This window comes from Pristiophorus japonicus, chromosome 1, assembly GCF_044704955.1.
Source record: "Pristiophorus japonicus isolate sPriJap1 chromosome 1, sPriJap1.hap1, whole genome shotgun sequence".
Taxonomy (NCBI): Eukaryota; Metazoa; Chordata; class Chondrichthyes; family Pristiophoridae; genus Pristiophorus; species Pristiophorus japonicus.
Genome location: NC_091977.1, coordinates 229,819,723 through 229,832,960, shown reverse-complemented (window position 1 = coordinate 229,832,960; position 13,238 = coordinate 229,819,723). Strand labels below are relative to the sequence as shown.

Genomic DNA, 13,238 nt, shown 5'->3' with positions numbered 1-13,238 from the left:
CCCCCAAAGTGGATAACCTCACATTTATCCACATTATACTGCATGTGCCATGTATTTGCCCATTCGCCTAACCTGTCCAAGTCACCCTGCAGCCTCTTAGCAACCTCCTCACAGCTCACACTGCCACCCAGCTTAGTGTCAGCTGCAAACTTGGAGATATTACACTCAATTCCATCATCTAAGTCATTAATATATATTGTAAAGAGCTGGGGTCCCAGCACCGGGCCCTGCGGCACTCCACTAGTCACTGCCTGCCATTCTGAAAAGGACCCGTTTATCCCGACTCTCTGCTTCCTGTCTGCCAGCAAGTTCTCTCTCCACGTCAGTACATTACCCCCAATACCATGCGCTTTGATTTTGCACACCAATCTCTCGTGTGGGACCTTGTCAAAAGCCTTTTGAAAGTCCAAATACACCACATCCACTGGTTCTCCCTTGTCAACTCTACTAGTTACATCCTCAAAAAATTCCAGAAGATTTGTCAAGCATGATTTCCCTTTCATAAATCCATGCTGACTTGGACCAATCCAATCACTACTTTCCAAATGCGCTGCTATTTCATCCTTAATGATTGATTCCAACATTTTCCCCACTACTGATGTCAGGCTAACTGGTCTATAATTACCCGTTTTCTCTCTCCCTCCTTTTTTAAAAAGTGGTGTTACATTAGCAACCCTCTAGTCCATAGGAACTGATCCCGAGTCGATAGACTGCTGGAAAATTATCACCAATGCATCCACTATTTCTAGGGCCACTTCCTTAAGTACTCTGGGATGTAGACTATCAGGCCCAGGGGATTTATCGGCCTTCAATCCCGTCAATTTCCCCAACACAATTTCCCACCTAATAAGGATTTCCTTCAGTTCCTCCTTCTCACTAGACCCTTGGTCCCCTAGTACATCCAGAAAGTTATTTGTGTCTTCCTTTGTGAAGACAGAACCAAAGTACTTGTTCAATTGGTCTGCCATTTCCTTGTTCCCCATTATAAATTCACCCGATTCCGACTGGAAGTGACCTATGTTTGTCTTCACTAATCTATTTCTCTTCACATATCTATAGAAGCTTTTGCAGTCAGTTTTTATGTTTCCGGCAAGCTTCCGGCAATCTGCTGTGACGATGACACCTTCCACACTAGTGGTTCTGACATATCTTCTTTTTTCTTCAACTGAGGATTCCCCTCTGCTGTGGTTAATATGGCGCTCGACTGTGTCCATTCTATGTCCCACATTTCTGCTTTCACCCCTTCCCCTCTCTCTCAGAACCACGACAGGGTTCCCCTTGTCCTCAATTTTCATCCCACCAGCCTCCACGTTCAATAGGTCACCCTCTGCCACCTCCAGCGTGATCCCACCACCAATCACATCTTCCCCTCCCCTCCCCTCTCAGCAGTCCAAACGGACTGCTCAATCCATGATACCCTGGTCCATTCCGCAGTCACCCCCAGCACCCCCTCCCCTTTCCACAGCACCTTCCTGTGCTAGCGCAGGAGATGCAACATCTGCCCTTTTACCTCCTCCCTTGCCACTGTCCAGGGCTCCAAATACTCCTTCCAAGTGAAACAGCGATTTACTTGTACTTCTTTCAATTTAGTAAACTGCATTCACTGCTCACGATGTGGTCTCCTCTACATTGGGGAGGCCAAACACAGACTGGGTGACCGCTTTGCGGAACACCTCGGTTCAGTCCGTAAGCATGACCCCAAGCTTTCAGTCGCTTGTCACTTTAATTCCCCACTCCATTCCCACTCCCACATCTCCATTCTCGGCCTCCTACACTGTTCCAATGAAGCTCAACACAAGCTCAAGGAACAGCATATCATCTTTCGTTTAGGCACTTTACAGACTTCTGGACTCAACATCAAGTTCAACAATTTCAGACCATAACCTCTGCCCAATTTTTCTCTCCTCTCTTTTTTAACCGCCCGCCCCCCCCACCCCCCACCACCCCCGGATCTTTTGTTAAAAAAACAATTCTCTCTCTTTCCCATGGCAGCTGGCAATTATTCCGCCATTCACACCCTATCTAGACTAATCTTTTTCTAACTTCTGCCATTACCATCTCAAGTCGGCCCATCACCCTTTTGTCTCTCTAATTTCTCCTGTCTTCCACCCTATCCCAGTGTTGGGTGGGTCCGGAGCTGGTGGGGGGCACACTCTTGGGATGGGGGGTGGGCTGTTTGGGGCTGGGATTGGGAGAGACTTCTTCACTCGGGGAGTTGTTGGCCTGTGGGGTTCCCTACCACGGAGAGTTGTTGATGCCAGTTCATTGGATGTGTTCGGGAGGGAGTTGGATGTGGTCCTTGCGGCTGGGGGGGTCGGGGGGTGTGGAGGGGGCGTGTGGGGGAGGTGCTGGGGTGGGTGATCAGCCATGATCTTGTTGAATGGCGGTGCAGGCTCGAAGGGCCGAATGGCCTACTCCTGCACCTATTTTCTATGTTTCTATGTTTCTATCACAGACCTTCCCTTTTGTTCATTCCCCCCCTTTCAGTGCTCCTTAAGAATCTGTTCATTTTGAACATTCGCCAGTTCTGGTGAAGAGTCGTCGACCTGAATCGTTAACTCTGTTTCTTTCTCCACAGATGCTGCCTGACCTGCTGAGATGGCCAGCATTTTCTGTTTTTATATAATTCTAGTGAATCTGCACTGCACCCCTTCAAGGCCAATCTATCTTTCCTGAGGTGCAGTGACCAAAACTGAACACAGTACTCCAGATGGAGTGTGACCAAGGCTCCGTAGCACTGAAGCATAGTAATATGTAAAAAAATCTTTGACCTGCGCAAACTTCTTGTCAACAAATGCAATTCTTAAAATAAGTCCCAATGCAATGCAGGAGGTTCAAGGTACTGCCAAAACTGATCCAGCGCCATCTCTTGACTACTGCTTGAACATTGTGTTGGGAATCCCTTTTAGAATTGGACTTGGGGTGTCCCAGGAGAGGGAGCAGCAGTGTCCGGCAGTGCTCTTGAGGCTTTCTGAGACCAGTGGCTATCTCAGGGACTGGAGTATGTACTGGACATGGGCAACAGTAATATTATTTAAGTTTATCCAAGTTTATTTTATTTTGTTTTAGTTTTCTTTATTAGTTGTGCCCCTCAAAAAGGAGGAGGGGCACTTTTGTTTGGTGATACTGGGGAAAACCCAATGTCTCCCTCCCTTACAGGTTGAGTTGGAAAGAAAAAGGCTACAATGGACACGGGACACATAGACCTCTGGCATTGATTGGTGCAGAGCTCACTTCCGGCTTACCCCGGAAGTAGATTGTGTTGGAGCCGCGGCCTGCGGAGTCGCTTTGGTCGACTTGGTGCATTTTCTTTCTGACGGTGAAGCGAACGGGCAGCGTCCTGGGGGTTGGCCGACATGTCGATAGAAATCGAATCGGCGGAGTAAGCGACCTGTTTGAACTGCGCAAGAGGAACAATTTCGAGTGTTTAAATTCCCGGGCTTGGCCGTTAATGGAACGCGCAGCCGTTGGCGGCTCGAGCGCGGGGCGCCACTTGGTGCAAAACGGCCCCAAAATTGAGCTTTTTATAAATAAATATCTATCTATCCCTAGTTAAACAATGAATTAATAATCCGCACTATTTGCAGCAGGGGCTGGGTTTGATAATGCAATGATCCCGAGGCTGCATTGAAAAGAATCTGGGGCTCTTTTCTCAATTAAAGAGACCGAGGGATGACCTGTCGAGGGTTTTAAAGTCATGAAGTGGTTCGATAGGGTCAATGTAGAGAAGATGTTTCCACTTGTGGGGAATACCGGAACTGGGGGACGTCAATTTAAGATAGTCACTAATAAATCTAACGGATGTGTGTAATAAATCAGGAGAAACTTCTGTACCCAGAGAGTGGTGAGAATGTGAAATTCTCTACCACATGGTGTAGTTGAGGCGAATAGCGTAGTTTAAGGGGAAGCTAGATAAACACATGAGAGAGAGCGAGAGAGAGAAGGGAATAGAAGGATATGGTGATAGGGTGAGATGGAGTGGGGTGGGAGGCTGGTGTGAAGCATAAACACTGGCCTGGATCAGTTGGGCCAAGTGCCTTCTGTCCTGTACATACCGTGTATGGACCTTGCCCCTCGCTGGATGCTGCACATTTGTGAACATTAGCTGTGGAATAACACAATTATGGGGTTGTTACTATCTGGAATGACTGAACAGGCTGGAGTGTTTACACTCTCTAGGAAAAGGAAGGTCAAGAGATGACCTGATAGAGGTCTTTTAAAATTATGAAGGGGGTTCGACAGGGTAGACGTAGGGAAGATATTTCCACTTGCGGGGAGACCAGAACTAGGGATCATAAATATAAGATAGTTTCTAATAAATCTAACTGGGAATTCAGGAGAAACTTTTTTAAATGTGGGAGAAAGGAATAGAAAGATATGCTGATAGGGTGAGATGAAGAGGGGTGGGAGGAAGCTTGTGTGGAGCATAAACACCGGTGTTTCTGTGCTGTAAAATGTTGTCATGTTGCCTGGGCAGATGGTGGATGTTAAAGACTTCTGGGATTTATTTTTAATGGGCTCGCCTCGTGGCGTTGTCAGTAGTGAGTGATCTCTACTATTGACGGCAGCTGCCAATGGCGGTTTCTAACCCTAGCACCAAGCTGTATCTTGAATACTAACCACCAACCTTTAATCATAACCCCTCACACTAACTGCTATATCACGTGTTATCACCGGGCGTGGGGGCTGAACTGTGATGTTTTCTTGTGTTTAGAATCATGCAACACTGAAGGAGGCCATTTGTCCCACTGTGCCTGTGCCAGCTCTTTGAAAGAGCTATCCAATTAGTTCCCACTCTCCTGCTCTTTTCCCATAGCCTTGCAAATCTTTTCTTTATAAGTCTATATCCAATTCCATTTTGAAAGTTATTTCCACCACTTTTTCAGGCAGTGCATTTCAGATCATTATAACTTGCTGCTCAATTTCTCCTCATCTCCCCACTGGTTCTTACCTTTCATTTGTGCCCCCTGGTTACCAACCCTTCTGCCACTGAAAGCAGTTTCTCCTATTTAGTCCCAAGAAAAGCCTTCATAATTTTGAACAACTCTATTAAATCTCTCCTTAACTCTCTGCTTTAAGAACAATCCCAGGCTTCTCTCATTGCCACATAACTGAAGTCCCTCATCTCTGTTACCATTCTGGTGATTTTTATGGACCCGTCCAGCGACTGCGAAGTTGCCAATAATGGGTTCTGTTATTGCCGGTGGTGGTTTCTAACCCAAGCACCAACCTGTAGCCCTAATGCTAACCCCAAACCACTAAAGCACACGTTGTAAATATAGGTGACAATACTATTTAAAATTTATTTATAATATATATGTGTTCTCTCTGAATCTGGGGTGTGGTGACAAGGCCACATGCTATTGCCCATTGCTATTGATGTCCTGGATACATTTTTCTCCCTCCAAACATGGATTAACTGGTCATTGAAATAAAAGGGGAAGGACTTCAGAAGCTGGAAATCTGCGATTAAAATTACAATGCTAGAAATACACAGCAGATCAGTCAGCATCTAGGATCAGGCGTAGGCCATTTAGTCCCTTGAGCCTGTTATAGAATTGTAGAATAGTACAGCACAAAAGGAGGCCATTCAGCCCATCGAGTCTGCACCGGCTCTTTCGAAGAGGAATCCAATTAGTCCCACTCCCTTGCTCTTTCCCCATATCCCTGCAATTTTTTCTCCTTCAAATATTTACCCAATTCCCCTTTGAAGGCTACTATTGAATCTCTTTCCACCACCCTATCAGTCAGTGCATTCCAAATCCTAACCTTTCGCTGCGTAAAAATGTTTTCCTCACCAGGCCTCTGGTTCTTTTGCCAGTCACCTTAAATCTGTACCCTCTTGGGATCATGGCTGATCTGTGATCTATCTCCATATACCCCGCTTTGCCCCATATCCCTTAAAACCTTTATCAATCTCAGATTTAAAATTAACAATTGACCCAACTGCTGTTTACGGAAGAGAGTTCCAAACTTCTACCACCCTTTGTATGTAGAAGTGTTTCCTAGCTTCTCCTGAAAGGTCTGGTTCTAAATTTTAGACTCCTCAAGCAGTGAAAATAGTTTCTCTATCTACCCTATCCGTTCCCTTTAATATCTTGAAACATCGATCAAATCACTACCCTCTGAAGTGGCCTAGCAAGCCACTCGGTTGTATGCGGTGGGGCACGGGAGGCCCAAGAGGCCCGGAGGTCTGAGAGGTCAGGGGTCTGAGGAGCAGGAGGGCCGGAGGTCGGCGAGGAGTTCACTTCTGGCAAGGAGCACTCAGCCCTCGTCCGGGCAGGTAAGTGGTTGGCTGTTTGATTGGTAAGTATCTCTCTCCTTTTTTTAATCAGAAGTCTTAGTGGGATGGCAGGGCAGCTCAGTCCTGTAGGCTGCGGCATGTGGGAAGTCCTGGACACTTGGCACGGCCTAGACAACCATGTGTGCAGGAGGTGTCTCCAGCTTCAACTACTCGAGCTCTGCGTGTCGGAGCTTGAGCGGCGGCTGGAGTCAATGCGGTTCATCCGCGAGGCTGAGAGCTACATTTCAGGAGGTGGTCACTCTGCAGCTTAAAAGCATGCAGGCAGAGAGGAAGTGGGTGAACACCAGACGGAGGAAGAACGCTAACCAGGCAGTGCAGGTGTCCCCCCTCTCCCTCCCCGAGTCCATCTCACTTTCCAAACGATATTCTCTTTTGAGCACTGGTGGGAGCGATGGCATCTCTAGGGAGTGCAGCCAGAGCCAAGTCCAAGGCTCAGCTGCACAGTGGGGAGGGGCGAAGAATAAAAGAGCTGTAGTGGTAGGCGATTCAATTGTTAGGGGAATAGAGAGGCGTTTCTGCGGCCGCAGACATGACTCCAGGATGACCTGGTGCCTCCCCGATGCCAGGGTCAAGAATGTCACAGACCGGACGCAGGGCATTCTGGGGTGGAAGAGGGTAAACAGCTTGAGGTCGTGGTCCATATTGGGACCAATGACAGAGGAATGAGGTCCTGCAGACAGAATTCAGGGAGCTAGGAGAAAAATTAAAGGTAGCAATCTCCGAGTTACTAACGGTGCCACGTGCTAATGAATACATGAATACATGAATACAAGAATAGAAGGATAGAGAGGATGAACTCATGGCTGGAGAGTTGATGTAGGAGGGAGGGCTTTAAATTTCTGGGGGATATGGGACCTGTACAAACCGGACGGGTTGCACCTCAACAGCGCTGGGATCAATATCCTCGTGGGGAGTTTTGCTGGTGCTGTTGGGGAGAGTTTAAACTAGCTTGGCAGGGGGATGGAAATCTGAGAACAAATTCAATAATGAAGGAAGTAAAGCAGAAAATTGGATAGCAAGAATTTAGAAAGCGAATCTGGCAGCTCAGTATTCCTGGTTGCAGGACTTTTAGACAAGACATAGAGGAGGGTAAAAAAGTTGGGGTGGGGGGGTCGCAGTATTGATTAAAGAAACTATTACAGTGGTGAGGGGGGGATGATATTTTCGAGGGATCATCAAATGAGGCCATATGGGTCGAAACTGAAAAATAAAAAAGGGGCGATCACACTCCTGGGTGTGTATTATAGACCCCCAAACAGTGGGAGGGAGATAGAAGAGCAAATATGTCGGCAAATTTCTGTGCAGCCCAAAAACCATAGGGCAGTAATAGTAGGGGATTTCAACTATCCTAAAATTGATTGGGACAGATATCGTGTGAAGTGTATAGAGGGTGTGGAATTCTTGAAATGCATTCAAGACAACCTTTTAGTCAGTATATAACAAGCGCAACACGGGAGGGGGCGGTTTTAGATTTCGTTTTTGGGAATGAAGCTGAAGCTGGGTATCAGTGGGAGAGCACTTGGGTGCCAGTGACTATAATTCAGTCAGACTCGAGGTAGTTATGGATAAGGACAAGGATAGACCAGGAATAAAAGTCCCAAATTGAGGAAAAGCTAACTTTGCTAAGTTGTGAAGTGATTTGGCCACAGTGGACTGGAAACAGCTACTTGAAGGTAAATCAGTGTTGTGTCAGTGGGAGGCATTCAATTGGCAATCCGGAGGGCTCAGGCCAAACACGTGCCCTTAAAGAAAAAGGGTGGGAATACTAATTCTAGAGCCCTTGGATGTCTAGGGACTTACACAGGAGGATAAAGAAAAAAAGGGAAGCTTATGTCATATACCGACAGCTAAATACCGTAGAATTTCTGGAGGAATATAGAAAGTTTAGAGGTAAAATTAAAAAGGATATTAGGAATGCTGAGATAGCATGAAAAATTCTTGGCTTGTAAAATTAAGGAAAACCCAAAGATGTTCTATAAATATATTAAGAACAGGAGGATAACTAAAGAAAGGGTAGGGCCTATTCGAGACCATGAGGGTAATCTCTGTGTGGAGGCAGAAGATGTTGGTATGGTTCTTAATGATTACTTTGCATATGTTTTCACATAGGAAAGGGGCAATGCAAATACTGCTATCGAGGAGGAGTGTGAAATTCTGGATGAAATAAACATAGCAGCTTTGAAAGTGGATGAGTCTCCAAGCCCAGATGAAATGAATCCCAGGCTGTAGCAGGAAATAGCAGAGGCCTTGACTATCATTTTCCAGTCCTCTTTGGATTTGGGCATGATGTTGGAGGACTGCTAATGTGGTACCCTTGTTTAAGAAAGGAGAAAGGGATAGGCCAAGTAACTACAGGCCTGTCAGCCTAACCTCCAGTGGTGGGAAAATTATTGGAAAAATTCCTGAAGGACAGGATAAATCTACATTTAGGTAGGCAAGGATTAATTAGCACAAGTCAGCACGGATATATTAAGGGAAGATCATGTTTGACTAACCTGATTGAATTTTTTGAGGAGGTAACCAGGAGGGTTGATGAGGGTAGTGCGTACGATGTAGTGTATATGGACTTTAGCAAAGCTTTTGATAAAGTCCCACATGGCAGACTGGTCACGAAGGTTGAAAGCCCAGGGATCCAGGGCAAAGTGGCAAGTTGGATCCAAAAGTGGTTTAGAGGTAGGAAGCAAAGAATAATGGTCGATGGATGCTTTTGTGACTGGAAGGATGTTTCCAGTGGGGTTCCGCAGTGCTCAGAACTGGGTACCTTGCTTTTTGTTGTATACATCAATGATCTAGATTTGAATTTTGGGGGTATGATTAAGAAGTTTGCAGATGACACTAAAATTGGCTATGTGGTTGATAATGAACTGCAGGAGGATATCAATTTACTGGTCAGGTGGGCAGAGCAGTGGCAAATGGAATGTAATCAGAGGAGTGTGAGATAAATGCACTTGGGGAGGACTAATAAGGAAAGGGTATACACATTAAACAGTAGGCCACTTAGAAGTGTAGATGAGCAAAGGGACCTTGGAGTGCTTGTCCACAGATCACTGAAAGTAGCAGGCCAGGTGGATAAGGTGGTTAAGAAGGCATACAGAATGCTTGTCTTTATTGGCTGAGGCATAGAATACAAGAGCAGGGAGGTTATGCTTAAATTGTATAATACTCTGGTTAGGCCACCGCTGAAATACTGCGTGCAATTCTGGTCGCCGTATTATAGGAAGGACGTGATTGCACTGTAGAGGGTGCAGAAGAGATTTACTAGAATGCTGCCTGGAATGGAATAGAGAATCTTAGCTATGAGGACAGATAAGATAGGCTGGGTTTGTTCTCTTTGGGACAGAGGAGGCTGAGGTGTACAAAATTGAGGGGTTTGGATATAGTGGATAGTAAGGGCTTATTTCCCTTGGTGGAGGAGTCAATTACGAGGGGCATAGTTTTAAAGTGGTTGGTGGAAGGTTCAGAGGGGACTTGAGGGGAAGCTTCTTTACGAAGAAGGTCTGGAACTTGCTGCCTGGAAGAGTGGTAGAGGCAGAAACCCTCACTGCATTTAAAAGGTGCTTGGATGGGCACTTGAAGAGCCGTAACCTGCAGGGTTACGGACCTAGAGCTGGTAAGTGGGATTAGACTGGATAACCCCTTGTTGGCTGGTGCAGATACGATGGTGAGTACTGCAGGGAATTGAATACGGCTAGAGTGATCTGGACTAGTTTCGATCACCTGGATGGGTCGGAGAGGAATTTTACCAGATTTTTTTTTCCCCAATTGACTTGGGTTTTTAATCTTTTTTTGCCTCGCCCGGGAGATTGGAGTGGAGTGTAAAATGTTGCGATGCATGGGGTGTCACAGTTGTATGGGGCGGACTGGTTGGGCCGGATGCTCTTTACTTTTCCGCCATTGTTCATTGTTCATGGGTTTATATGTAACCTTCAGGCTGCTGACCGAGGTCTGTGTGGCTCTTTGCCGGCCGTTGTGGACGCATTGGGCCAAAATGGCATCCTTCTGCGCTGTAGATTTCTATGTTTCTATCAATACAAGGGCATCGAGGGATGGGCAATAAATGCTGGTCTTGCCAGTAACACCCACATCCCCAAAATGAAAACCTTGTGTGAAGTGAGGTGAGAGGGTGGGGTAGTTCGACTATGGTGTCATGCATCCTATATGTTTACTATTATAAATTCCTGTGTCTGCATTAATAATAGAAACTGCCAATCAATTATAAAGTGCTAGCCTTACCTCAGTGGGTAGCACTATCGCCACTTGAGTAATCTAGGCTGCCATTTAAGTGCAGTGCTGAGGGAGTGCTACACTGAGTGACCGTCTTTCAGATGAGATGTTAAATCTAGGCCCCATCTGTCCTTTGAGGTGATTGTAACAGAACCCCATGCTTAGTTTAGAAGAGCTGGGGAGTTCTGGTATCATAGCCAACATTTATCCTTCAACCAACATCACTAAACTGGATAATCTGGTCATTATCACATTGTTGTTCGTGGGAGCTTCCTGTGCAAATTCATTGCCATGTTTCGTACATTACAACAGTGACTGCACTTCAAAAGTACTTCATTGGCTGTAAAGCACTTTGGGATGTTCTGAAGTCGTGAAAGGTGCTATACAAGTTCGTTCTCCTTTCTAAATGTGGACATTTATAATGGGAAAATTAGACAGGAGTTGTGCATAGATGTAAGATTTGTAATATATAAATGGATTGACCACACCTGGTATATTTGCTTTGTTTCATGCATTAATGGAATTGCAATTTCTTTATTCGCAGTGTTGTCCGTTTGATAATGCAGTACTTGAAGGAGAACAATTTGCACCGGACCTTGGCGACTTTACAAGAAGAAACCACAGTCTCCCTAAACACCGTGGATAGTATTGAGAGTTTTGTTGCGGATATAAACAGCGGCCACTGGGACACAGTGTTACAGGCCATACAGTCACTGAAGCTGCCGGATAAAACTCTGATTGATTTGTACGAACAGGTAATCTAATTAATGAAATTATATAACTAAAAAGGCAGGGAGGGGGGGATCTAATTCCTTCCTTGTGTTGTCGTGGCTGTGAGATTTTCAGTACTGTGATGAGTAATTCTTGCCTGAAGGGGAAATATGTGCTCTGAATCTCTCCTTCCCACCTCCCCTCTGCCCCTCCCTTTTGAGTTACCAGTTCTCTAAAGGTTTCCAAGCGTGATGTCTGGTACCAAGAACTCAGGCACTGATGCTTACAACTTCCATGGTAACAGAGCTCATTACCAAAAAATAATTTATAGCCATCACTACTCAACTCCGGTTTACTTCAGTGATCAAGGTTTCTAATTTCTCATTGGTTTAAGACCATATAATTCATACAAAAAGTACAATCCTGTGACAGACCAGCAAGCTCAAGATTTCAACAGCAACATGCCCGAACATGCCACAAGACAAAATCGTACAAAGAAAAATAAATTGAGTTAAATGGTATTAAAATTTATTTGACAGTGAGCTGGAGGCCATGTAATTACATACAGCTCCAGCAGTGGTGCATTATCATTGCTCTCTAACAGTGTGAAAGAAGCACAGTTCACTTGTACCGGAGGCTTGAGCACAAAATCTCGGCTGACACTCCAGTGCAGTGCTGATGGTGCGCTGCACTGTCGGAGATGCTGTCTTTCAGATGAGATGTTTCACCGAGGCCCCGTCTGCCCCCTCAGGTGGATGCAAAAGATTCTATGGCATTTTTTCCTCCTAGATTTAAAATGTTTGACCTTGCGGGTCAACATCCAGGGGTATTCAACATTCAGGAAGGATAGAATAAAAGGAAAAGGAGGTGGGGTAGCATTGCTGGTTAAGGAGGAGATTAAGGCAATAGTTAGGAAGGACATTAGCTTGGATGATGTGGAATCTATATGGGTAGAGCTGCAGAACACCAAAGGGCAAAAAACGTTAGTGGGAGTTGTGTACAGACCTCCAAACAGTAGTAGTGATGTTGGGGAGGGCATCAAACATGAAATTAGGGGTGCGTGCAATAAAGGTGCAGCAGTTATAATGGGTGACTTTAATATGCACATAGATTGGGCTAACCAAACTGGAAGCAATACGGTAAAGGAGGATTTCCTGGAGTGCATAAGGGATGGTTTTTTAGACCAATATGTCGAGGAACCAACTAGGGGGGAGGCCATCTTAGACTGGGTGTTATGTAATGAGAGAGGATTAATTAGCAATCTCGTTGTGCGAGGCCCCTTGGGGAAGAGTGACCATAATATGGTGGAATTCTGCATTGGGATGGAGAATGAAACAGTTAATTCAGAGACCATGATCCAGAACTTAAAGAAGGCTAACTTTGAAGGTATGAGGCGTGAATTGGCTGGGATGGATTGGCGAATGATACTTAAGGGGTTGACTGTGGATGGGCAATGGCAGACATTTAGAGACCGCATGGATGAACTACAACAATTATACATTCCTGTCTGGCATAAAAATAAAAAAGGGAAGGTGGCTCAACCGTGGCTATCAAGGGAAATCAGGGATAGTATTAAAACCAAGGAAGTGGCATACAAATTGGCCAGAAATAGCAGCGAACCTGGGGACTGGGAGAAATTTAGAACTCAGCAGAGGAGGACAAAGGGTTTGATTAGGGCAGGGAAAATGGAGTATGAGAAGAAGCTTGCAGGGAACATTAAGACGGATTGCAAAAGTTTCTATAGATATGTAAAGAGAAAAAGGTTAGTAAAGACAAACGTAGGTCCCCTGCAGTCAGAATCAGGGGAAGTCATAACGGGGAACAAAGAAATGGCGGACCAATTGAACAAGTACTTTGGTTCGGTATTCACGAAGGAGGACACGAACAACCTTCCGGTTATAAAAGGGATCGGGGGGTCTAGTAAGGAGGAGGAACTGAGGGAAATCCTTATTAGCCGGGAAATTGTGTTGGGGAAATTGATGGGATTGAAGGCCGATAA

General features: G+C 45.5%; 2 protein-coding genes across 2 annotated transcripts in view; one reads left to right on the top strand and one right to left on the bottom strand.

The window, feature by feature from the left end:
* LOC139261147 (leucine-rich melanocyte differentiation-associated protein) overlaps positions 1-3,358 on the bottom strand; it is an 86,451-nt gene extending 83,093 nt beyond the window's left edge. The window contains exon 1 of the mRNA XM_070877057.1: positions 3,246-3,358. Coding sequence (XP_070733158.1) covers positions 3,246-3,358 — 113 coding nt within the window. The remainder of the gene's footprint in view (positions 1-3,245) is intronic.
* smu1a (SMU1 DNA replication regulator and spliceosomal factor a) overlaps positions 3,257-13,238 on the top strand; it is a 36,528-nt gene continuing 26,546 nt past the window's right edge. Inside the window, exons 1-2 of the mRNA XM_070887748.1 lie at positions 3,257-3,382; positions 11,073-11,283. Of these exons, the coding sequence (XP_070743849.1) occupies positions 3,357-3,382; positions 11,073-11,283 (237 nt within the window). The 5' untranslated portion in view covers positions 3,257-3,356. The remainder of the gene's footprint in view (positions 3,383-11,072; positions 11,284-13,238) is intronic.